Source organism: Eutrema salsugineum, unplaced genomic scaffold (genome assembly GCF_000478725.1).
Source record: "Eutrema salsugineum unplaced genomic scaffold, Eutsalg1_0 scaffold_7, whole genome shotgun sequence".
Taxonomy (NCBI): domain Eukaryota; kingdom Viridiplantae; phylum Streptophyta; class Magnoliopsida; order Brassicales; family Brassicaceae; genus Eutrema; species Eutrema salsugineum.
The window spans coordinates 11,993,134-12,019,265 of record NW_006256486.1 but is presented as its reverse complement, the minus strand read 5'-3'; the positions used below and the strand labels follow the sequence as shown (position 1 = coordinate 12,019,265).

General features: G+C 40.4%; 1 protein-coding gene and 3 non-coding genes across 4 annotated transcripts; 3 read left to right on the top strand and 1 right to left on the bottom strand.

Annotated features, from left to right (window-relative positions):
- The first annotated feature begins 457 nt into the window (after nucleotides 1-457).
- On the top strand, nucleotides 458-564 carry LOC112083290. Its single transcript, XR_002897578.1, has one exon. It is a non-coding gene; the product is annotated as a small nucleolar RNA R71 (small nucleolar RNA).
- Nucleotides 565-13,517: 12,953 nt separating this feature from the next.
- On the top strand, nucleotides 13,518-13,625 carry LOC112083254. Its single transcript, XR_002897544.1, has one exon. It is a non-coding gene; the product is annotated as a small nucleolar RNA R71 (small nucleolar RNA).
- Nucleotides 13,626-21,445: 7,820 nt separating this feature from the next.
- LOC112083262 lies at nucleotides 21,446-21,552 on the bottom strand. The gene has a single exon (XR_002897551.1). It is a non-coding gene; the product is annotated as a small nucleolar RNA R71 (small nucleolar RNA).
- Nucleotides 21,553-21,742: 190 nt separating this feature from the next.
- On the top strand, nucleotides 21,743-23,755 carry LOC112083112. Its single transcript, XM_024150842.1, has 4 exons — nucleotides 21,743-22,231; nucleotides 22,344-22,721; nucleotides 22,785-23,466; nucleotides 23,601-23,755. The coding sequence occupies exons 1-4, from the start codon at nucleotides 21,743-21,745 to the stop codon at nucleotides 23,753-23,755; spliced, it is 1,704 nt and encodes a 567-aa protein (XP_024006610.1).
- Nucleotides 23,756-26,132: the final 2,377 nt, after the last annotated feature.

Here is a 26,132-nt window from a genome sequence, read left to right as displayed (position 1 = left end):
TTGGTCTTGAGGGTTAGCTACATTCGGGTTTCTGTATGAGAGGTTTGGGTTACTGTTGTAGTTGTTAAACCTCTGATACCTCTGCTGATTCCCTATGTAGTTCAGCTCTTCTTGAGTTAGACCATCTTCATTAACATTGTCAAAATTTGGCCCTTGCTCATCAAACTCGCCTACAAAGTGTATTGGCTTTTGAGTCGCCATCAAAACCTTGTCAAGCTTGCTCTGAAGCTCTCTTATATCCTTTTTCATACGTTGTTCATCACTGGAGCCCTCTGTACGGTTCACTCTATCAAAGTCCTCGCCATACGTATCATTGGACATGGCTAGGTTCTCGACTAGTTCCATTGCCGCATTGATCTCTTTCCCAAGAAAATTTCCATTTGAAGCTGTATCGAGTTGGTTTCTGATCTTGGGGAGTGCACCTCGGTATAAAGTACTCAAGAGGGATGCCTCTGAGAAGCCGTGGTGTGGGCATTGGTTAGTGTAGCTTCTAAACCGTTCCCAAGCCTCGCTAAAGCTCTCGTTGTTGTGCTGCGTGAAGCTTGAGATCTGGTTTCTGAGCTTAGCCGTGCGTGATGTGGAAAAGAACTTTGATAAGAACGCCAGTTTACACTGCTCCCAGGTTTGTATAGAACCCCTCGGGAGGTTCTTTTCCCACTGGTGAGCTTTATCACCGAGGCTGAATGGGAACAAGCGTAGCTTGAAGCTATCTTCCGAGACACCATTGATCTTGGTTAAGTCGCAAACCCGATCAAACTGATCTAGATGCTCAAGAGGGTCTTCTCCGGCTAGACCGTGGAACTTTGAGTTCTGCACCATATTGAGCAGGGAAGCTTTAACTTCAAAGTTGTTATTCTGAACCGGTGGAGCTTGAATCCCAGCTCGGTATTGGTGCGCATTAGCTCGGTCGTTCTCTCCAACAAAGACCGGAGGAGATTGTCTCTGAGCTTGTGGCGGTGGCGGATGAACATGGTGGGCTTGGTGCTCGTTCCTATTAGCTTGTTGTTGGTTTTGCTGAGCAAGCCTCTCGTTCCTTTGAGCCTGTTGTTGGTTAACATAGGCTTGTTGTTCATTCCTGCCTGCCTGCGCCTGATTAGCCTGAGCCTGGTGCTCGGCTTCTTGAGCCTGTTGCTCGATCCTTTGCTGTTCTGCCATTCCAAGTGGTTCAAAGTGCCGTTCCCTCTCGCGAGCTCGCCTCTCAATCCGGTTGATGTTATTGTCGTACGGTAAAGGCGGTTCTGTGCTCCGAGACCTGGTTTTCATGCACCTGAGATCAAAACAAGAACTTGCAAAGAAGTTAGTAAAACAAAGAAAAGAAAAATCTTGAACTCAAGAACAAACAAGAGACTAATGCTCCGACAAGTTGGCAACGGCGCCAATTGATAGACAAGACTTTTTAGGGTCTCAGGGCTATCAATCCCCTTGTCAAAGTAGCATAAAGAGGTGTCAATCCAGGCTTGTCAACGAGACACTAATCCATGTTATTTGTTCACTAAAGTCAAGACAGAAAGGTGAAGGTTTTTACTAACTAAGTGGCAAGCAAATAAGCATAGAAATAAGGCAATCAACGAGATTTAAACAAAGCTAAGATCCAAATGACAACTAAACGATTCAGATGAGGTAATCGACTCGGGTGCTTCCAAGTTTAACTAGTGGGTTAATGAATCATTTTATCAAGCGGTTTCATTTAACTTTGAACTCAAGGCATGTTAATCTTCTCATGAAAGTATTAAGCATCTAAACTGATCCTCCTTCCTACCAAAAATGTCTTTTGAGAAGCACGAATCAATCAGCAATAAGAATCAGTTCAAAAATGTCATTTAAAAGAACAAACTATCACTCTCGCGATGAAAGACTCTTAAACCCTTAACCGAGTGGTTCAGACATTTCTACAAACACTTTTGATGCGAGATATGTCTCAGATCTGAACCTCAAGTGATGTGCTTGGATCCAGCCTAGAGATCTCGTCGGTTAAAGAATGAAACATGCAAGACTAGACACCTAAACCCACTAATCTCCCTTGAAAGCACCCTAATCTACTCTTCTAAAGCCGCTTAAACGACTACTCACTAATCATAACGAGCTCACTAAGTCTTTTGCAAGACGTGTAGCTTGTCATGATGAGGAGTTTGATGTTTGATGATAAAGGAAATAAAGAAAGAACAAGATTTCTGATGCAAAAACGAGATATCGGATTAGATTAATCAAGTTTCACAAAAGAGGTAAGTTCTTAGAGCTAAAACAGATAAGAGAATCCCCTAGGTTTTTAGTCTCAAAATGTATTTATAGCAAAGGGAAAGTGTCGCGAGTCAGCCCGGAACAAACCGGGTACTGAACCGCGTTCTTGGGTTGATGGGGGAGCGCCACGGCGTGTCGGAGAGTGAAGCCGAGGTCTTCATGTCAAGGAGTGCACGTGAGTCCAGATCCAAATGAAGATCTCGTGAAGAACACGTCAAGAACATGCATGAACCCTAGTCTTTGATCCATCTTCACGTGTGTGTTCTTGAGCCGCCTTGTTCTTGATTCTGGGTTTGTGACGATGGACCTCGGCATAAAATGCCGAGGCGCTTGGTAGTCGAGGGGTTCGGGAGAACAGGGTCCGGCATGCACGCCGAGGTCATTACACCGAGGTACATGTTCAACACTTAGTCGTTTCCAGCTTTATTTCTTACGTGTGCATGCCTTGATTCCAACGTGCTGAGGCGTCAGCACGAGGCCTAGTTCAGAATACTCCCAAAATATGAGCCTTGACTTGGCCGATGTCGAGGTAATGATACCGAGCCCTGAGAAAATACTTAGCGCGTATCGCAACTAATTTGGGCTCGTATCGACCATGTTGCCTTCCGGAGACAGTAACTTTCAATCCAAGACTCCTAAAGCTCTGGGACCAGTTCCATAGGCAAGATGACTCAATAAGCTCGAACTTTGGTGAGAAAACCGTCAGAGCTTGGGAAATGGAAGGCTTCCTGGATTTCACATCTTTGAACCGCATTGGAATCACCGGAAAATAAGCTTTTTGTACCGATGTGAACTCCGGAGACTTTATCTTTCGAACCACTGCTCCGAACTGAGCGATCTCAACTGTTCTGAAAATTTCCTTCACAGATCTCAAACTTTGATGAAGACCGAGCAAGCTGATGCGGTCCGGAAAGGCTCCGTCCGCCGTGACCTTTGGACTCCGCTGTTCGGTTCTCGGATGCGCGTAATGTTGGTGCATCTTTCGGAGGCTGTATCTTTCTCCCCACTGGTCCGAATTGGATGATTCTAACTGTTCTGGGATCTTTGATTGATTATCTCCAACTTTGCTGAAGACCCCGCCAACTGGTTTGGACCGGAAGGTTCCCCGGATTGCAGATCTTTGAAATGCGCGGACAAGGACAAATTTTTGTCGAGAAAAGCTTCCCGCGGTAAGGAAAATGACCGAGGGCGGTGTACCGCGGTAAGCTTTTTGGTCGTAAAAATTCCCTCGCCTCGGCCAAAAACTCAACCCGTGGTATTTTGCACCCGATCTTCGACTCAGGCTGATTTTGGTCGATCGGTAAGGACTTTGGCCGGTAATGAGCGATCGGTAAGGATTTTGACCGAGGTTTCTGTCCGTCCGGTACGCGATTTGGCCGAGAAATTCCTCCAAGCGCTTTTCACCATTTTTGACCCTTTTCTTCACCGTCTTCTTCTCTGCTCCTCTTCTTAAGCTCAAAATGATTCCCAAAGCACCTGATAAAGACTTCAAAACATGCAAAACTCTTTGGGACCTAATGCAAGCCCTAAATCCTATTTTCATGCCTAAAGACTCAATTTACATGGGAAAACACATGATGAGGACTCTAAAATGCACTTCAAATGATGTAAAATATAGACATATCAGTACCTTCTACAGAGGTGCTTTACCAAAGGTCAGACTCATCTTGCACACAGCTTCAAATGGTAATTTCATGACCAAGGAAGTCAATGATGCCATGACCCTTGTGGAGAATGTAGCTCAGAGTGATGAGCTTTATGGATCAGACTTTGACAGGAATTCAAGAGGTGCTGTGAGTGCTGAAGAAGAAAGGACAAGGAAAGACATCTGGTCTCTCAATGATAAGCTAGATAAACTTCTCCTAGCTTCTCATAAGTCATTCAACTTGGTTAGAGATGTGAATCATGTGTTTCAAAACACATTTGAAGGGGAAGGCATCGCAGCTGAGGTAAATTTTGTAGGTGGCCAACAAGGTTACCAAAAAGGCTTTACCTACTACAAGAATAACCCCACCCAGAATTTTCACTCTCAGATCAATAACCAACAAGGTTTTGTCCCTCCCCAACAGCAAAGTCTCCAACCGAACTCAGGTAATAAGGATCAAGGAGTACATAACCTGCTCCAGCAAATCCTCCAAGGTCAAGCAAGTGGTGCCATGGACTTCAACAAGAAAATGGAAGAGATTAACAACAAGGTGGATTGCACTTATTCAGATCTTCTAACTCAAATTTCAACCTTGGCTTCCAAAGTCAAGACTCTAGAGAACAACAAGGGCCACTGCAGTTCTCAAGCTCAAAGATCTTTACCAGGGACATCAGTTGCCCATCAAACAGAATTCTGGTATGCGATCCTCTCAAATGATGAGAATCATGCTGCTGTCTCAAGTGCAAAGTGCCTGACACAAGATGATGAGGACGCCATCATAGAGGAGTTTGACTTCCTTTTCTGTGATCTCAATGAGGACATTGAGAAAAAAGGTGGTGAGGCAGCTTGTTTTGATATGAAAAAGAATGATTCTGAGATTGCTGAAGGAAAGGATCATAGAATGGTTCAAAGAAGGACATCTAATGAAGTCTCTAGAACTAGTTCAACAAGGGTGAAACCCAAATTTATTCCCAAGCTAGGTAATCCAGGAAAGTTCTCCATCCCATGCTCTCTTGGAAGTTTGAAAGTGGACAATGCTTTGTGTGATTCTGGATCAAGTATCAGTGTAATGTCTTTAGACATGGTGGAGAGACTAGGGATTAAGAGTCTTAAGCATCACCCCATGTCAATCACCTTTGGAGATTCATCCTCAAAGAAACCATATGGAATCCTTGAAGACTACCCATTGAAGATTGGTGAATGCACAGTTCCAACTGATTTTGTAGTCATGAAGATGAAGAAGACCAAAGAGCTACCTCTTTTGCTTGGAACTCCATTTCTGAACACCACAGGAGCAAGGATGGACTTTGATACTCAAAGAGTGGTGCTTGCTAAGGTAGATGATGAAGTATCTTATCCTCTTAAGCCTCCTCTTTGATGCGAGTGTAAACGCGGGGTTTGTTGTTTTCGTTTTACTAAGCTTCAGGTTTTAAATTTATAACCCCTAAATGTCTGCAAGTGCATAGATGTGCGCTGTAGTACTTAGGGTATCGATCTACCGAGACTTAGTTGTTTCAGTACGAATTCACTGCAACGCTTAAATCAGATTAGAACTAAACAGGTTTGGGTTTTGGTTTTGGGTTTTGGTTGTCACTAAATCTAAACTAGAAAGCAAAGAAAACAAAAGCAATTGAAGGCAACTAAAACAAGTAAAAAGCGATTAAACCAAGGTTAATGAAAGCAGGTAATAAGCGAATAAATCAAAGACAAATTGAAAGCAGGAAAAATCGAATAAGAAGCAAAAGTTGTAAGCAATTAAAGACAAACGTTGGGGCTCAAGGGATTTCACAGGGGTTCATGGACTAAGCTATGTCGATTTTAAACAAGTGATAAAGGTAATCAACTACGTATGTTCTAGAACTTGAGGCACGGAAGTATGAATAGCCTACTTTCGCAGCATTAAACAACTATCTCTCGCAACCCTAATCAGTAGGTTTCCACTCTGATTCTGGAAGAGAGAAGATGCAATAGCAGAACAAGACTCATCAACATTCACAACTCAACTACAGGTAGGTTTCCACTCCTATAGAAGATTTGCTCGTTTCACCCTAGTCAGACAATCAATGAAAGCTTTCGCAACATATCATATCAAATTGGCTTCTAAGTGGCCAACAAAGAATCACGCAGTAAGATTAAAGGCAAACGAAGAACATCTAGAAGATTATAAATTGTAAATCTATCGATTCATAAAAAAAGACACATGAAATTCTCTTTGAAAAATCCCTTTAAACCCAACTGGGTAACTACACAAACATATTGTAAACAATCATCACAGAGTATTGAAAGTTGCAGGAAATTAAAGAAAACAAGGAAGAAGAACGAAGAACGGAATCGCAGATGGAGGCGCGATGATGCTCTCCTCGGCGGCTCCTCCTTCAAAGGCGGCGTCTCCTAGGGTTTGTGAAGCACACAAAATCTCTCTCTCTCTCTCTAAGTGTTTCATTTTATTCTTCTCTGCCTCTTTAGAATGACCTAAAGAGGGTGTTTATAGCTTCTGGGGTGGTTCTGGACACTTAGGGCTTCAAAAATAACGAGAGGAATTGATCTGGGATTTAATTAAGTCGTCGGGAAAGTGCACGACCAAAGTCCGCGGTCGCGGTGGCTCTACCCGCGGGAAAATGGGTGTTGGCCGCGGTCCCGGCACATGTTCTCTTCCGGAACTGCATTTTCTGTCATTCTTGTATTGGGAGTATCTGAAGATCTAACCGTTGGATTGTCTCCAAACCAAGTGCATTAGAAAGCTGGTTGGATCCTCTATGTTGTCTCAAATGTTGGGGGTGATCAGACGGTGAGAAGGTCTTCATCGCTTATCATACTTTTGACGGTCTGCATTTATCCAAAGTTGCTCATTTGTTCCAAATTGCATATCTTTTGCCCAAGTTTCCTGTAAAGTCTTTTGAAACTCTAAAACATTGAAAAGAATTTAAAAACCATTTAAAACAGAGTTAAAACACCAGCATAAGACATAATTATGATCCATAAAAGTGGTGAAAATACGGTGTTATTAACTCCCCCAGACTTACTTTTTTGTTTGTCCTCAAACAAACTTAAGTCAGGAAAGAAATTTTGAAAATCGCAGGAACTAAACAATATCTCAGTGACCGTCCTTCTAAACCATAACTTATCGTGAAACATCTATTTGGATCTAGTCTAGAAAATTCTCACCAGAATACAAGCAAACTAGTCCGTTAATCCGTCATGCGAAAATCTACACACTTAGATCTGACTTCCAGTCAACTAGCTCTCTACATTCATTAAGTGTAGTAGTGAATTCTCATCAAAGACATTATTCAGGGTAGACTGCGTTTGGCATTAAGGCTATTTAAGTGGTGGAGCTTAGGTGTTTAGGGTTACCTGAAGATCTGGAGGATGCAAGATATTATGCAAAACCGCAAGAGAGAGAAGGACCTGTTGATGACCGCATATTTTCAGTCACTTCTCCTTTGCCAAATGTTGTTGCATAATCTTCCTCCTTTGTTGTAAACAGCTGTTCCCCCAGACTTAGATCTTTTCCGGGAATCATAAAGATAATCTCCAAAACTCCATAAAATCGAATCAAGTTTGCCTCAAGTATAAAATTCGATCCTCCTACACTCTCCAAGGTTTTAATTTTCTCTCCCTTCATATTTTTTTCTTTTTCATTTTTTTTTTTTTAAAGGCAAACCAAAGAGAAAATAACCTTTTATAGAGAGAGAGTCTAAGGGATGAAATTGTACCAAGATTTTGAAGTTTTGCCAAGGCAAACTGAGTTTTCTCCTTTTGTTGAATCATTCCAAAAATCGCAGGTCTCCGTCTTCAGTGACTGAAAACCGCGTTTATCCTCTTTCTCTCCGATGTTTTTGCACATATCTGCATATAGGACAACGAAAAACAAGAATGCATGTGGTTTGAAAGAGGTTAGGTTCGGTGGGGAACTAGCTAAAAGTGAACTAGCCATTCAGGATCAACAAATAGTGTTAAAAGGGGAAAGGAGTCCTGAATGTATGATTCTTTTCCCTGATCTAACGCTTTAATGAGAAAATTAAGTCAAAATTAAGTCCAGATAAAATGAGCTAGTATATCCTGTCAGAAAGAATCTCCATGAATAAAAGTCCTCTGGTGGGATTTCGTAATGCAAGTACTTAGCTACCGCCTAGTCTAGGCCTAAATCACAAAAGAGCAAAAAACGAGGAAATATCGTAGAAGCACATTGGTCTAATTCATCATAGTAATGTTTACTGTGTTCCTGGTTTGAAAACTTTTTGAAAAACATTTTTGAAAACAATTTTTGAAAAACATTTTGAAAACAATTTTTGAAAAACATTTTGAAAAAAACATTTTGAAAAATTTTATGTGTCCAAAACAAACTCAAAACAAATCAAATTTCATTAGTAACGGATGAACATCCTCCCCCAGACTTATTTCACAATGTCCTCAGTGTGATAAATCTTGGAAAGAATGGTAAAGAAAATAGAAAAGTTGAAATGTTTAAGAGTACTTATCGTGCTGGAGAGTGTTGCTCGTCGTATGTGTTTGTTCTTCCGTATTGAAAACCTGAAATTAAATGAAACAGAAACAAAGCAACGAAATTAGAAAATAAAGGTCAAAGCGAAATAAATAAAATTCCAAGTGGGTTGCCTCCCACTAAGTGCTTGTTTCAAGTCATTAGCTTGACATTGTTGCTCGATTAGACTTAACCGGGGTCGTGACACTCCTTGATCTCATCATTGGCCGATGATGGATCAATCAAAAACATCACTTCTCTTTCGTCTTCGGTTTCTTCAGCCAGATATGGCTTTACGCGCTGTCCATTCACTGTAAATGAGTTTCCGGTTCTGTCCCACAGGACTATGGCTCTGTATGGTTTAACTTCCTTTATCGTGAAGGGTCCTGACCATCTTGAACGTAATTTTCCTGGAAAAAGCTTAAGACGAGAATTGAAAAGAAGTACCTTATCGTTAGGAGCAAAAGTTCTATGAATAATCTTCTTATCATGATATGCTTTAGTCTTCTCCTTGTAGATCTTCGAGTTTTTGTAAGCATTGTGTCGGATTTCTTCTAACTCGTGAAGTTTAAATACTCTTCTTTCTCCAGCTGTTTTCAGATTCATGTTCATCTCCTTGATAGCCCATTGCGCCTTATACTCGAGTTCTACTGGAAGGTGACATGCTTCCCGTAAACTAGGTTGAATGGTGTTGTTCCTAATGGTGTCTTGAATGCTGTTCGATATGCCCATAATGCGTCGTCAAGCTTTGTAGACCAATCCTTGCGATGGACTGCAGTTGTTTTCTGCAAAATCGACTTGATTTTTCTGTTTGAGATCTCTACTTGACCACTGGTTTGGGGATGGTATGGTGAAGCAACTTTATGTGTAACTCCATTCTTTCTAAGAAGATTCTCGAAAACTCTGTTGATGAAATGCGATCCTCCATCGCTTATCACAATTATAGGGACTCCAAAACGAGGAAATATAACAGATTTAAACAGCTTAATGACAACTTTCGCATCGTTGGTGGGATTAGCGACTGCTTCTACCCACTTAGAGACGTAGTCCAGTGCTACTAAGATGTATTGGTTTCCAAAAGAAGTAGGAAAGGGTCCCATAAAATCTATTCCCCAGACATCGAAAATTTCGACTTCGAGAATAAAATTTTGAGGCATCTCATTCCTTTTGCTTATGTTGCCCATCCTTTGGCATTTACCGCATCGCGATATATAAGCTTGAGTATCTTTGAACAAAGTTGGCCACCAAAAACCTGCTTGTAAGATCTTTGAAGCAGTTTTGAAAGTTGCAAAATGTCCTGCGTAAGACAAGCTATGGCATCCGAATAAAATTCCTTCCATCTCTTCTTCAGCCACGCATCTTCCGAATAACCCATCAGCACATCTCTTGTAGAGATAGGGATCATCCCAAAAATAATGTCTTACGTCTTTCAGAAACTTTTTCTTCCTATAACCAAAGAATTGTGGTGGTTCTACATCAGCTGCTAGGTAATTCGCTATGTGCCTAAACCATGGGGTATTGAAAGCATCTGCTCGTCGCATGAGTTGACGTGGTGGTGCAGCATTGGGATTGGTGGGGGTTGTATCTATAGCATAAATGTTTTCTTCAGGCAAACTGTCATTTAAAGGCAATCTTTCTTCAACTCGAATTCGTGAAAGATGGTCTGCAACTCTATTATCTGCTCCTTTCCGATCTCGAATTTCGATATCGAATTCTTGCAGTAGGAGGATCCATCTTATCAACCGAGGTTTAGTGTCTTTCTTAGACATTAAATACTTGATTGCAGCATGATCAGTATGAACTATGACCTTAGATCCTACGAGATAAGAACGGAATTTCTCAAATGCAAATACGACAGCTAGAAGTTCTTTCTCTGTTGTAGCATAACTGCATTGAGCTTCGTCTAGAGTTCTGCTTGCGTAGTAGATTACGTGTAGTTTCTTATCTTTTCGTTGGCCAAGCACTGCTCCGACTGCATAGTCACTTGCATCGCACATGATTTCGAATGGGAGTTCCCAATCAGGTGCTTGCACGACTGGCGCGGAGATAAGGGCTTGTTTGATCTTATGAAACGCGGCTAAGCACTCATCATCGAACTTGAAGTTCGTTTCCTTGCAAAGCAAACGCGTGAGAGGTCTAGCTATTTGAGAAAAATCTTTTATGAAGCGCCTATAGAATCTTGCGTGTCCTAAGAAACTACGAATTCCTTCTACGTTTGTGGGAGGTTGTAGGCTGGTCATGACTTCGATTTTAGCTTTGTCAACTTCAATTCCTTTTCCCGAAATTCTGTGCCCAAGCACGATTCCGTCTCGTACCATGAAGTGACATTTTTCCCAATTTAATACTAAATGCTTATCTTCACATCTTTGCAAAACTTTACCAAGATTGGCTAAGCATTTTTCAAAAGAAGATCCGTAGACCGAGAAATCGTCCATGAATACTTCCATGAAATCTTCAATAAAGTCTGTGAAGATTGACATCATGCACCGCTGGAAGGTAGCAGGTGCATTACACAATCCAACAGGCATACGTCGGTAAGCGAACGTGCCATATGGACAAGTGAATGTCATTTTTTCTTGATCCTCCGGTCGAATAGGAATTTGGAAAAATCCGGAGTATCCATCAAGGAAGCAATAGTAGGGGTGATTAGCTAATCTTTCTAGCATTTGATCTATGAAGGGAAGTGGAAAATGATCTTTCCTAGTTGCTGCGTTCAGTTTCCGGTAATCGATGCACATACGATGTCCAGTTACTGTTCTTGTAGCGATCATTTCATCTTTATCATTTTTAATGACAGTGACTCCACCTTTCTTCGGAACAACATGAACTGGGCTAACCCAAGTGCTATCTAAGATAGGAAAGATTATTCCAGCGTCTAAAAGCTTCATAATCTCCTTCTTGACAACATCCATGAGATTGGGGTTCAGTCTCCTTTGACTTTTGATTGAGTTTTTAGCATTATCCTCTAGATTAATCTTGTGCATACAAAGATCTGGAGAGATTCCAGGTATGTCATCAAGTGAATATCCTAAGGCTTTTCTATGCTTTCTCAGCTCAGTCAACAGCATTGTGGTTTTTTCTTCCGTCAAACCAGAGTTTATTTTGACAGGATAAGTAGAATTTGGTCCAAGGAAAGCGTACTTAAGTCCGACGGGAAGTGGTTTAAGCTCAACTTTAGGGGCTTTAAGCTCGCTCCAAGGATCATTAATTGCTGTGGCAGTGTCTTTAGGAGGTGTAGGAATGTTTGTTTGGTCCTTAAGATCTATATAGTGAAGAGGTTTCCTATAAGTTTCGGATTTATCAAGCATACACTTGCGCTCACTTGAAATTTCTTCAAGGAAATTGCGTTCATCTTTTGCTGGTGAAAGCGTGACACTTAAAGGGTCGTCTAGAAGCAGATATTCATAGACTTCCTCAATAATTCCATCTAACTCATCAACCCAACAAATTTTGCCATCCAAAGTCGGTTTATCGAAACTTTTGTTCATGTCAAACTGCATAACTAGACCGGCTAGATGAAGGTCGATCTTTCCTTCAGGAACATTGATTATGGCTCCGGCTGTAGATAGGAATGGTCGTCCAAGAATAAGTGGATCCTTAGGTTCTCTTTCTAGTTCTAGAACTACGAAACGGTGGGTATAAAACATTTTTCGATTTCTACAGGAACATCTATTAGGATACCTACTGGTTGTCTAACAAACGATCAGCTAGTACTAAAGAAATTTTAGTGGGCTTGAAAGTGTGATGTCCTAAACGTTTTGCTACTGAAAGAGGCATCATGTTTATGCTAGATCCTAAATCACAGAGAGCACGCTCAAAAGCTACATCATTGATGGTGCAAGAAAGTACAAAGCTTCCAGGATCGTTTTTCTTTTCAGGGATTCGGCTTTGCAGGATAGAACTACATTCATGGTTTATCATCATAACGCCTTCGTCAAGAGTTAAAGAATTTGTTAGAATACCCTTCATGTATTTTCTTAAAGCAGGAATCATAGCACAAGCTTCTACGAAAGGTAATCTCACATTTAATTGATCGATTAACTCTTTCAGCTTAGCTTTTTCTTTCTCTTTCTTAGGAGCTCTTAAGGCTCTAGGATATGGAGGTTAAGGTTTATAGACACGAGTTGGTGGAGGTGGAATCGGGTCTTCTCCGAGGATTTCCCGGGATGAATCTTCTCTTACTTCTTCTCCATCCTTCTCACCTACCACTTCTTTTTCAATATCTTCATTCGTGATTCTTTCTTTATCTTTCTCCTTTTCCTTACCCTTTACCTCATCTTCGGGATCTTTAGGAAATTCAGGCTCTTTGTAAGCTAATCCACTCCTAAGTGTGATAGCTTTCACATGATCAGAGGGATCTGCTTCACTTGAGCTTTTAAAAGAATTTTCACTTGGCTCCTCTTCAGATTTATCTAAGTTTTTAGAATTAGTTTTGATTATCAGACTAAGGAGGGTGGAAAATTTTTCATCGAAATCCTTCTGCATCTCTTTTAGTTCAGATCTAAGATCACTAATCTCTTGAGACCTAGATTTTTCAAGCTCTAGATTCTTTTTGTTTAGGTTTTCAGCTTCAGAAGAGGGAAAACTAGGATATGAAACAGGATTAGATTGAATACCCAAGATTGGTTTGGAAGGTGGTGTCCAGGAAAGTTCGAAAGACGGTTTCCCGCGGTCAGAAGGCTCGCGACCGCGGTGAAACATGTTTTGGCCGCGGTCAGAACAGCCACGACCGCGGTGAAACCTTGCTTGGCCGCGGTCCGGATGAATGGACCCGCGGTGATCAGAAACGAATGGAAAATCTTGAATGAGACTTCTGCAGTGTTAACCATCCCTTGATCATAAGAATCCATTGGGTTGTCCCGACCATCAAAGTTACACGTATTGTGTACCCTATTTGGTTGTTGCAATCCAAGATGACTCATTATATGACGGAGACACTTTATAACTTCCGAAATTTCTTCTTTCTTCTCAGAAAGTGCAGAATTACCAAAGGTTACTTGATTTCGGATGCTGTTTCCTAAATTTTTAATGAAAACGTGAGCATCTTCTACAGATCTAGTTGTGAAATCTCCATTACTTGCTATGTCGAAAGAGTGTCGTAACTCTGGAGTTATACCGCGATAGAAGATACCCAGCAGGTATTCCTCGGTATATCCATGGTGTGGACAATCTCTTTGGTATTCCCTAAATCTTTCCCAAGTATCTAAAAGATCTTCATCTTCTTTTTGTTTATAAGTTCTTATCTTCTTTCTTAAGAGATTTGAACGATTTCTAGTGTAAAAACGATTTTGGAAAGCAGTTCTACACGCTGCCCACGTTTTTAGTGAAGCAGGTGGCAAAGATTTTAGCCATTTGCTGGCATTATCTCTAAGAGAGAATGGGAAAAGACTACACTTGTGGTAATCGCCATTTGCTGGTAATGGTTGCACATAATTCTTCGAAAGTCTCGATATGGTCTATCGGGTTTTCGAATGAATAACCAGAGAATTGATTCTGTTGAACTAAATGGATATGGGGTACCTTAATTTCGGTTTTGCCATCCTCTGGTAAGGCTGGTTGGATATCTCTTCGATCTCCCATTAACTTTTCGAGTGAATCGAAACTTCCAATCAGTTCATCATCATCTTCACGTTTTGTCGATCCGATTAGCTCATTGTCATCATAAATCGGTTCTTCAAACTCATCATCAGTCAGGTCATCATCTCTTGGATCACCATCCACACGATTTGGTGGATCACCAAGAGTTCCGGAAACATGTTCTCGGTCTCTCATCGCAGAGAAACCTGAAAAATTCAAAAGAAAAAGTAAAAGTAAACAAATGTTCTAATGGATTTAAGCTGGGATTCGCAACGAAACAAATCAAAGTCCCCGGCAACAGCGCCAAAAACTTGATGCAAGTGTAAACGCGGGGTTTGTTGTTTTCGTTTTACTAAGCTTCAGATTTTAAATTTATAACCCCTAAATGTCTGCAAGTGCACAGATGTGCGCTGTAGTACTTAGGGTATCGATCCACAGAGACTTAGTTGTTTCAGTACGAATTCACTGCAAAGCTTAAATCAGATTAGAACTAAATAGGTTTGGGTTTTGGTTTTGGGTTTTGGTTGTCACTAAATCTAAACTAGAAAGAAAGCAATTGAAGGCAACTAAAACAAGTAAAAAGCGATTAAACCAAGTTTAATGAAAGCAGGTACTAAGCAAATAAATCAAAGACAAATTGAAAGCAGGAAAAATCGAATAAGAAGCAAAAGTTGTAAGCAATGAAAGACAAACGTTGGGGCTCAAGGGGTTTGTAGGGGTTCATGGACTAAGCTATGTCGATTTTAAACAAGTGATAAAGGTAATCAACTACGTATGTTCTAGAACTCGAGGCACGGAAGTATGAATAGCCTACTTTCGCAGCACTAAACAACTATCTCTCGCACCCCTAATCAATAGGTTTCCACTCTGATTCTGGAAGGGAGAAGATGCAATAGCAGAACAAGACTCATCAACATTCACAACTCAACTACAGGTAGGTTTCCACTCCTATAGAAGATTTGCTCGTTTCACCCTAGTTCAGACAATCAATGAAAGCTTTCGCAACATATCATATCAAATCGGCTTCTAAGTGGCCAGCAAAGAATCACGCAGTAAGATTAAAGGCAAACGAAGAACATCTAGAAGATAATAAATCCTAAATCTATCGACTCATAAGCAAAGACACATGAAATTCCCTTTGAAAAATCCCTTTAAACCCAACTGGGTAACTACTCAAACATATTGTAAACAATCAGCACAGAGTATTGAAAGTTGCAGGAAATTAAAGAAAACAGGGAAGAAGAACGAAGAACAGAATCGCAGATGGAGGCGCGATGATGCTCTCCTCGGCGGCTCCTCCTTCAAAGGCGGCGTCTCCTAGGGTTTGTGAAGCACACAAACTCTCTCTCTCTCTCTCTCTAAGTGTTTCGTTTTATTCTTCTCTGCCTCTTTAGAATGACCTAAAGAGGGTGTTTATAGCTTCTGGGGTGGTTCTGGACACTTAGGGCTTCAAAAATAACGAGAGGAATTGATCTGGGATTTAATTAAGTCGTCGGGAAAGTGAACGACCAAAGTCCGCGGTCGCGGTGGCTCTACCCGCGGGAAAATGGGTGTTGGCCGCGGTCCCGGCACATGCTCTCTTCCGGAACTGCATTTTCTGTCATTCTTGTATTGGGAGTATCTGAAGATCTAACCGTTGGATTGTCTCTAAACCAAGTGCATTAGAAAGCTGGTTGGATCCTCTATGTTGTCTCAAATGTTGGGGGTGATCGGACGGTGAGAAGGTCTTCATCTCTTATCATACTTCTGATTGTCTGCATTTATCCAAAATTGCTCATTTGTTCCAAATTGCATATCTTTTGCCCAAGTTTCCTGTAAAGTCTTTTGAAACTCTAAAATATTGAAAACACTTTAAAAAACATTGAAAACAGAGTTAAAACACCTGCATAACACATAATTATGATCCATAAAAGTGGTCAAAATACGGTGTTATCACTCTTGATGGGTTTTGTGGAGTTATATCTGATGATTCTGATGAGTTAAAACGCTATAGGATGATGTATGTGGGGAGTATTGGAACTATAGAAGAAGCTCAACCCATTGCATCTGTTGAGAAAAAGAAAGAATCCCTAATAAGACCTGATCTTGAGTTTGAAGGGGATTTCTTTAGTGATAATGAAGCTTGCTTGGAATCTCTATCTCCTACACCAAGTGAGAAGGAGATCAGCAGCAACAAAGGCAATGGCTCAGAGTCTCAAGACAAGAACCCACCAAGCACCAGACCATTCACTCTTGAGTCATCTTCTCAAGTCTTAACTCTCACTCCTTGGAAGTTTGATGGTGGAGCTGTTGAATACAAGGTTAAAGGCAATGGAAGATCAAGACCATTTGCCAAAGTCAGAGCTATCCTCACACCAGAGTTCAAGGACAAAGGATCTGATGGTGTCCAAGAGCTGATGAACAAGGACCTCATGCTTGAATTCATGGACAAGACAAGGAGCATCAAAGCTCCTCCTCTCCCTCATTAAGAAAAGGTTTTAAAAAGTCAAACTTAGTGAGTTTAAACAAAGTGCTCTTGGGAGACACCCCAAGCTTATCTTTTGTAAATACTCTTTCTAATGCTTTCTTTTGCTGTTTTAAGGATGTTTTGATGTGATGTTTAAGTGTGGACAGGGTTAAGTATGGCTTAAGTGCAGTCTCAAGGAATATGGAGCAAAGAAAAGGTGAAAAGGTCGGCCAAGTCCGCATTCATATCGACATGCACCTTCTCGATAGTTTGGTCGATATAGACATGTTGCTTGCGCCGAAGAAATATCGATCAAACTATCGACTTGTGTCACCTTGATATGGTATTAAAGATCTGAATTTCTTGAGATACCGAGGTGCTAATGCTCGATATTCTGGTCGATAATTTGAACCCATAGCACCGAAGGAATATCGACCAGAATATCGACATTAAGCAAGTCGATATGAATGCAGCAGCTCCTTGGTTTCCAATGCTCAATGGGATGGTTCAAGAAAAACCAGACACCCACCCACATCCCTCTCCAACACTTAATCTATACAGGAATCACTCCAAACCTTGTACATACCATTTTGCATCTTTCTTTTGATTTTTGCATCTTTTTTCTGTTTATCCTCTTTCTTATGGTTCTATAACACAGGGGACTGTGTTATTTAAGTGTGGGGGAGGGGTTAAGTGCTACTAATCATGTTTGCTTTGATCTTATTTTATTTTTCACTCTTGAGTCTCATCTTGCATTCATGTATGTGTATATAAAAACCAGAAAAATTGAAAAAATTGAAAAGTTTCCACAAAAACAAAAAAAACAAAATGCTCATGTAGTTGCATTCACATTTTTTAGGATTGATTCTAGTTGCATCATATAGGCTGCATTCTGCATGGGAGTAATGATAGGTTTTTTTATTCCTTGAGAGTAAATCACTTTGAGAATTTGGATTAAATATGCTTATGAAATGAATTATGTGCTTGCAAGGCTTGAAATGATCTGAATCTGAGAAGGAAGTTTGAATTGAACTCAACTCTAATAAGTGAAAACTCTGAACTTGACTTGAAACTATCATTTGGTGCATTGTTTGAATAAGCTTGTGGATACTAATATACATATTTGAGCTAGAATCCTGTTTTTACCATCCTCTTCCTTAGCTCAAATAGCTGAATCCGCATTTGGATCAGTTTTACCTCACCTTGAACCCATCCTTCTTTCAAGCCAATTGTTTGTGTGTGATTGAGAGGCCACCTTGGACCAAACTTAGCAGAAAGTGTTAGGTTTAGGGCGACAAGGGCAAGTCTCATTGAGTGTTAAGTTCCATCATCAAGGAGCTGAGAGATTTGGCAAGAGCTAAGTGTGGGGGAATACTTGTTGGTGAGTGGAAAAAGGAGAGTGGTGAAAACTAGGGGATAGAAAAAGAAAGGAAATCAGTCTTGGAGTTTTGAGTCAAAGACAGTGAGCTCTAGTGTTTTGGAAATAAAGAGTCTAGCCTCTAAGTGAAAGGAAAAGAAAAGAAGCCAAAGAGCTCAAATGTTCTAAAAAGAAAGAAAAAAAGAGGCTAGAGGTTACAAAAGAAAGTGAAAAAGAGCTGTGTAAAGTTTAAACTCCAAGACTTGAGTGGGAAAATGAAAAGTAAATCCCCTAGTGAGAACAAAAGTGAGGTTCTTGAGAGAGTAAGCAAGTGAGAAAGCTTTGAGTAGAGTGTGGGGTGGGAGGAATCCTTGCCCTTGTATGCATAGGTTGCTTTTTACCTTTAGCATTCTGCCAAAGTTTGATCACTCATAGAGAGATCTCCTTGCTGCATTGAACCCACTCAGGCATTGATGAGATCATTTTAGTCTCATAACCTCACCCTAGCCAAATCAGCTTGTTTAGACATTGCATCATTTGATTCACTTGATACAAGCTTAATGAATGTCAAAGAGTTGAGGAATAGGAGAGCTTGTGGAGATTTCTTGTTGTGTTGTTATATCTGAGTATGGCCTTGCATTGCATATTGAGCGTGAACTTGAATTCTCTTAGTGGTCACTTCTCTCAAAGGAAATTGAACTCCCAATGCATTCAACCTCTCTCTTTCATTTGATCCTTTTTGCTTGGGGACAAGCAAAGGATTAGTGTGGGGGAGTTGATATATTCATAATTTGCATACTTAGGATTGCATTTTTGGTCCAAATATTGAGTCTCATGCATACATTTAGGTAGTTTTCTTCAAGATTCAAGAGGGTTGAGTCTAGTTTCTAGAACGCTTGATATCACTCAATTTGGAGGTCGGAGCTGAAAGTTACGCCAATCAGGAGGAACACATCTTTCGCAGCCGCTAAAGGACCAAAACGACGCGCCTCAAAGAACCGGTGAGATAGAGACCTTGCCGACGTCTGCTGGACTCGGACCCTTCATCAAAGTTGTAGCTGACGGAGCCATCTGTCTCATGGAGTTGACATAACGATGTTCGGACCACTGAGCTGAGAGTTATGAAGGTTTTGGTTCAGACGTCTTGCATTCCTATCGACCAGAATGTACTCCGACAGTTTGGTCGATATTCTCAACCAAGATCGCCGAAATATTATCGACCAAAATGTCGAGGTGAAGCATAGTCGACATCTTAGAACCTGGATTGCCGAAATAATGTCGACCAAACTATCGACCAAGTGTTTGGTCGATATTCTTGTTAAGAAACACTTTGAAACATATCGACCAAAATATCGACTTGTGCCATGTTGATAGGTTCTTGATCCTGTCCGAGTTTTTAGGCCTTTTTGAGCCAATATCCTGCTTGTTAAGGGTTGTCTCATTAAGAAAACCTGAGTATAAATAGTTTTGAGACTTTAATGATTAGGTGAAGCTTTATTCTCTTTGTTTCTTTGCCTCTTTTGTGAAAGACCTAAACTTTGTAAGAGAGATCTTCAGTTTCTGGGTTTGAGTCAAGAGAGTACTTTGTGTTTAAGCTTAAATCGATCATCCTCTATCTTTCCATCTCCATTTTTAATCTCTAATCATGCTTAACTACTCTACTTGCAAAGGTTTAGGAGAGTTAAGTATGATTAGTGAGTAGTCTTTCTTTTAGCATCTAGGTGTGTAGATTTAGGGTGCTTAGATGTAGATTAATGATTGTTTAGGCTTAGATTCTCTTCTCTTTTCCTTAGTTAGCTGATCCTAATGCTAGATCCTTGCACATCACTTGGTCTAGAATCTGGATTTTTCATGCACCAAAAGTGTTTGATGAATGATATATCAAGGTTTTTATGGTTTTTGACCATGATATAGGTCTTATTTATAAAGTCTTTTAAGTGTTTTTCGAGTTTTTACAGGTCCTAGGTACGTTTGGAGCTTAATTGGAGATTTTGGAGCATTTTGGAGTTAAATGGATCGATTTTCGTGAAGGATGATTTCAGCTGTGCATGAGTGTGTCGCTCGACACCAAAGACCACAAAAGGAAAAAATGTGATTTTATCCAATTTCTGAAGAATCTGTGAAGCCCTGAAGTCTTTAATATTTACAAAAAGGCCCAAAACATGTTTTTAGATTTAAGAAGGGTTTTCTGCCTCCTTCATTGATACCTTGTACTTTTTATACTTTAAGAGAGAAAACTTTTGTCATCTTTACCTTTGAGAGCTTTTGGGGAGACAAGTCTGAATTCTGTTTGTTTTGAGAGAAGATTTCGAACCCCTGTTATTTATTCAGTGATTTCTTATTTGCAAACTATTCATTCATGTCTGGTTCTTCAGTATTCATGTCTGAGTAGTTAGCTTGTTAGGTTTAGGGTTCTCATAAAGGATTTCATTGAATGTTAAGTTAATTGATTAGTTAGGGTTCATAATCTGATTAGTTCTTCATCATAGGTTGTTCTTAAAGCTAATTCTGCACTGGCCACGTAGAACTTAGATCTTAGGTTAATTGATTGATATGAAAGTTTAATTGAATAACTGGAAAGAACTAGGGTGAGCAAAGTGGCTATCCGCAAAAAAATTTGGTTTAGATACTTTGTGAACATGTCAAACCTGCACTTAAGGCTAGTTTATATCTTTAGGATTTGCAAAGAAATTTGGGATTCTAAGATTTAGACTTAGATAATTCTCGCAACGAAAGTTGTTTAATTATAATTTCATGATTTGAGTTCAAGAACCGTGCTTAACCTGAATCTTGACTAGTTAATTTATCTGCATTCTCTGATTTCCTGAGAAACACCCTAAGCCTAATCCTTTTCCATTTGATTTTACAAACGTTTGATTTTCATTGCTGCTTTCAATTTTACTGTTTTGACTTAGCGTAAATCGAGCATATTTAGTTTATTGTGCAAATTTCTCGTCTCTGTAGTTTGACCCCTACATACTACAACTGCACATATGTGCTCTTGCAGAGTAGCTCTAGGGATTAAACTTTGAGCAGATCAAGTTTTGGCGCCATTGCCGGGGACTTGATTTTCGCCATTAAACTTTAGTTCTTGAGTTTCGACTAAGTTTTTCTTAGTGTCGAGTGACACCCCTTAGTGGTGTCGCGCGACACCCGTCGTTTTTCTTAATTTTATTTTGTTACTTACATTACTCTTTCTGTTTGTCTCTGAAACTAGCAGAGATGGAGAACGCATTAGCATTGGTCCGTGATGATGCTGGAGTCTGGAGAGACCAAGATGGTCATGTGTGTAATGAGAGAGGCCAGCGACTTGATGGAGAAGGTAACATCATCAGGACGCTGGGTGACTACAACAGACCTGAGCAATTCTATGCAAATTGGTCTGCGATTCGCGCTCCTGTGTTTCAGAGGAACGGCTTTGAGCTCAAGGCTGTGTATTACACTCTTGTGGGTCAGCATCCTTTTCATGATCTTTCTCATGAGCACCCGATGGATCATATTGAGAGGTTCGAGGACTTGGTCACTAGCATCAAATACAATGGAGTGTCCAATGATTACCTTTTCTGCAAGCTGTTTCCTTATTCTCTTGCTGGAGAAGTAGCTAACTGGCTGAAGCAGTTGGAGCCAGGATCACTAACTACTTGTGAGGAGACCAGAAACGCCTTTCTGCACAATTTCTATGATGATGCCAGGTCTGAGGAACTGAGACTCAAAATCTCAAAGTTTTCTCAAGGACCAACTGAAGCATTCAAGGCTGCTTGGGTGAGATTCAAATCATATCAGAGAGATTGTCCACATCATGGTTTCAGTGATGTTCAGCTGCTGGGTATTTTCTTCAGAGGTTTTGATTGGAGGTATCAGATGGCTCTTGATGCTGCAAGCAATGGGAATTTCAACACTAGATAGCCTGAAGATGCTTTTGTGCTTATTGAGAACTTGGCATCTAGCAATAGTACCAAGAATGCAGACTATCAGCGAAGGAAGCAGGCTGGGAACATGGATGGATCGCAGATTACTGAGGTGAAGGCTAAGCTGGACTCTGTGCATAGTCTTCTTGTGGGTAAGAAATCTGTCAGAATCGAACCTGATGAAGAAGCTGAGGAAGAGGATGTTAACTTCATCAATGGTGCTGGATTTCAGGACCAGAGATTTAGTACTCAGCCTGGGAACATGAATTACAATGGAAATAATCAGAGGAGTACCTTCACAGGTAATCATAACTCTTCTGGTTATAACTCCAAACCTCAGTACCAGAAATCCTACTCCAACAACAGTTTTTCAAGGAATTATGGTTCTCCTCCTCCTCAAACTCCAAATAATGAGATGGAATCTATGCTGGAACAGATCCTGGAAGATCAGCAAAAGATTACTGTGGATTTCAATGGGAAGATTGATGCTCTGTATCTGAATCTGAATGGAAAATTCGAAGCTCTGAACATTCATGTCAAGAAGCTGGACATTCAAGTTGCTCAAACTGCTGAGGCTGTAAAAAGGCAAGAGGGATTTCTTCCTGGGAAGACTGACACCAACCCAAGACATTACTGCAGTGCCATCACGTTGAGAAGTGGTAAAAAACTTACTCCTGAGCTTAAAAAAGGGTGTTTCTGAGGATGAAATCGTGGAACTGGAGGAATCTGCAGAATATTTTAAAACTGCAGAGCCGGTGTCGAGCGACACAATCACTAGTGTCGCGCGACACCAAGTCGAAGATACAAAGAAGAAACCAGCAGTGTGGGACAACACCACCACGGGGGTTGAGCGACACCAAACTGAGGATCCAAAATCAGGGCCAGTGTTGAGGGACACCACCACTAGTGTCGATCGACACCAGCTGCCAACTGAAGCAGATATCACTAAGAAGTCAAAGCCAGTGGAGGAAAGGGTTTACAAACCTAAGATTCCTTACCCTAGGAGTCATAAGAGCTCTAAGCAGGAGCTTGACGATGCAAGATGTAAGGCTTTGATGGAGAAGATTGTGATTGAGATTCCTTTGGTTGATGCTGTGAAGATTAATCATGTTCTTAAGCGTTATGTGAAGAGGATGGTGACTAATAATCTGAGTCATGAGGAAGGAGTGATGATGATTTCTGAACAGGTCAGTGCTGTGATTCAGAATAAGATTCTAGAGAAGCTCTTGGACCCAGGAAGCTTTGTTTTGGACTGCTCTATCTTCTCAGAGAGGTTCAAGAGATCGCTGTGTGATCTTGGTTCGAGTGTCAATCTCATGCCATACTCTGTAGCTGTTAGCTTTGGGATGACTGACTTCAAGCCAACTAAGATCTCTTTGATCTTAGCAGATCGATCTAAAAGAATCCCAAAAGGTGTCTTCGAGGATGTTCCGATTAAAGTTGGTGATTGCATAATTCCTACAGATTTTGTGGTTCTGGAATATGGAGAGGAACCCGAAGATCCTTTTATCCTGGGAAGATCGTTTTTAGATACAGCTGGAGCAGTGATTGATGTCAAGCATGGTAACCTTGATCTCCATCTGGGAGATACAATCATGAACTTCAAGATGGAGAAGCTGAAGGATCCAACCATAGATGGTCAAACATTCCAAGTCAGTGCAATACCGGAAGTGATAGATGGAGATCAGAAGGTGCTTGATGCTGAGAAGGTGATAGATCAACCTGAGTTGACTAAGACGCCTACAGAACCAATAGCTGCTATTGAGCAGAAAGCTCAAACATCATGCTCCATTCATCTCCACCAAAGCAAAGGTACGCACCTCTTGAGCCTAATCCTAATTCTTGTGATATCATCAAAACTGATTTGAAAGATGCAGACTCTGTCTAACGATGCAAGCTACGAGATTATCGTAGAGCACTCGGTTTTTTGATTGATGATATTGCAGGGAATAGGTTAAAGTGGTCCAAACACATATCTCACCCTAGTGCTATTCCTGCATTCTTTGGACGACCTCATGCGCACAACGCTTACACACCACCATGGATGAGACGACTTTCACAGAGGCATTCGTTGCCACTATCTGATCCACCAGATGCATAGTCCATCCGTCAAGTCAAGCTAATGACTTAAAACAAGCGCTTGGTGGGAGGCAACCCACTAGTAAGTCTGTACATAAGTTGTCTTCTTCCTTTTCGTTTTTGTGTTTTAGGTGTAGCAGATACGAAGTGGTTGGTGTTGACCGACACTGATTGCGGTGTCGCTCGACACTAGTTAAAAAAAAAATGGTCAGTGTTGAGCGACACCAGTAATGGTGTCGGTCGACACCACTGTCGCAGCCAGGTAACTTCTCCGCTTTTACTGCATTTTTTTCATTTCTTTTGATTTTTTTTTTACCTATTTCGGATTTGATAACATTGGGGACAATGTTGTTTAAGTCTGGGGGAGGTAGTCGCTGACATTCTGTTTTTTTTCTTAAGAGTCAGTTATGTCAAATTGTTTTTAAGTCAAAACTTGTTGGAGATTATGATCCTTTTCTTTTGTTGTGCTGACCTTTCATCTAAGTGACCATTTCTGCAGATTCAGTCTAGATCCGACTAATGAAAAATCCAAAGGCTGACCAGTTGACTAGAGGCGTCCATATTTCCAACAAAGTCCACTAACCTGAGCTAATTTCTGAACTCTTTCTTTTACCTCATTGATGTGACTGATGTTTATAGAGCTTGATTCCTCGTTCATACTTGACAAATGAAAGCCTGTGTGAAATCTAATTTTGGTGTTTCTCTCCCTTATGACAAGCTAAACAAAAAAAAGAAAGAAAAGGGCGAAAATATTGAGATGATTTTCTTTTAAGAGTGAAGGGTTACGAAAATTTCCAAGGATCCCATTATTTCACTTCTAAGTAGGAATGATCACACAAAGGAAGGAAGCGAGGGGTAGGAAAATTTCCTATGACCCCATTATTCGCTGAAAACCTTTGATACAAGGTAAGGGGACAAATCGGGGATTTGATGGCAAACACCATCAGTACTCGTAGCTTTAACCTTATCGTGTATATGCTATAAAAAATGATGATGAGTGTGCAAAAAGAATAAGTCTGGGGAGAGAAAAGTACCAAAGGATTATATGGCTGATTTGTTTGAGTATAGTACGGGAAAAAGTCTAGAAGATTTTTGGCATCTGAATCATCAGTGAGACCAAGAGATGAGGGTTTATGGATAATGTTGTGGAATTTTGCACTTAATCTGGGAAGCTGTGAATGTCTGCGGAGAAGTACATGGTGGTTCGATTTGGAATGATGAAGCAGTATATGAATTACAAGGTGATCGGTCAAAGCGATGTTCCATTGAAAAGTTGAATCTCTGTGTTTTTCAAACCTCTTTCTCTTGTTTGGTATTTTGTTTGCTTGAGGGCAAGCAAATACTAAGTCTAGGGGAGTTGATATATCATGGTTTTTATGGTTTTTGACCATGATATAGGTCTTATTGATAGAGTATTTTTCGTGTTTTTCGAGTCTTTTCGAGTCTTTACAGGTCCTAGGTACGTTTGGAGCTTAATTGGAGATTTTGGAGCATTTTGGAGCTAAATGGATCGATTTTCGTGAAGGATGATTTCAGCTGTGCATGAGTGTGTCGCTCAACACCGAAAGACCACAAAAGGAAAAAAGTGATTTTATCCAATTTCTGAAGAATCTGTGAAGCCCCGAAGTCTTCAATATTTACAAAAAAGCCCAAAACGTGTTTTTAGATTTAAGAAGGGTTTTCTGCCTCCTTCATCAATACCTTTTACTTTTTAGACTTTCAGAGAGAAAACTTTTGTCATCTTTATTTTTGAGAGCTTTTGGGGAGACAAGTCTGAATTCTGTTTGTTTTGAAAGAAGATTTCAAACCCCTGTTATTTATTCAGTGATTTCTTATTTGCAAACTATTCATTCATGTCTGTTGCTTCAGTATTCAGTCTTAGTAGTTAGCTTGTTAGGTTTAGGGTTCTCATAAAGGATTTCATTGAATGTTAAATTAATTGATTAGTTAGGATTCATAATCTGATTAGTTCTTCACCATAGGTTGTTCTTAAAGCTAATTCTGGACTGGCCACCTAGAACTTAGATCTTAGGTTAATTGATTGACACGAAAAAGTAATTGAATAACTGGAAATAACGTAGGGTGATCAAAGTAGCTATCCGCAAAGAAATTTGGTTTAGATACTTTGTGAACATATCAAACCTGCACTTAAGGCTAGTTTATATCTTTAGGATTTGCAAAGAAATTTGGATTCTAGGATTTAGACTTAGATAATTCTCGCAATGAAAGTTGGTTAATTATAATTTCATGATTTGAGTTCAAGAACCGTGCTTAACCTGAATCCTGACTAGTTAATTTATCTGCATTCTCTGATTTCCTGAGAAACACCCTAAGCCTAATCCTTTTCCATTTGATTTTACAAACGTTTGATTTTCATTGCTGCTTTCAATTTTACTGTT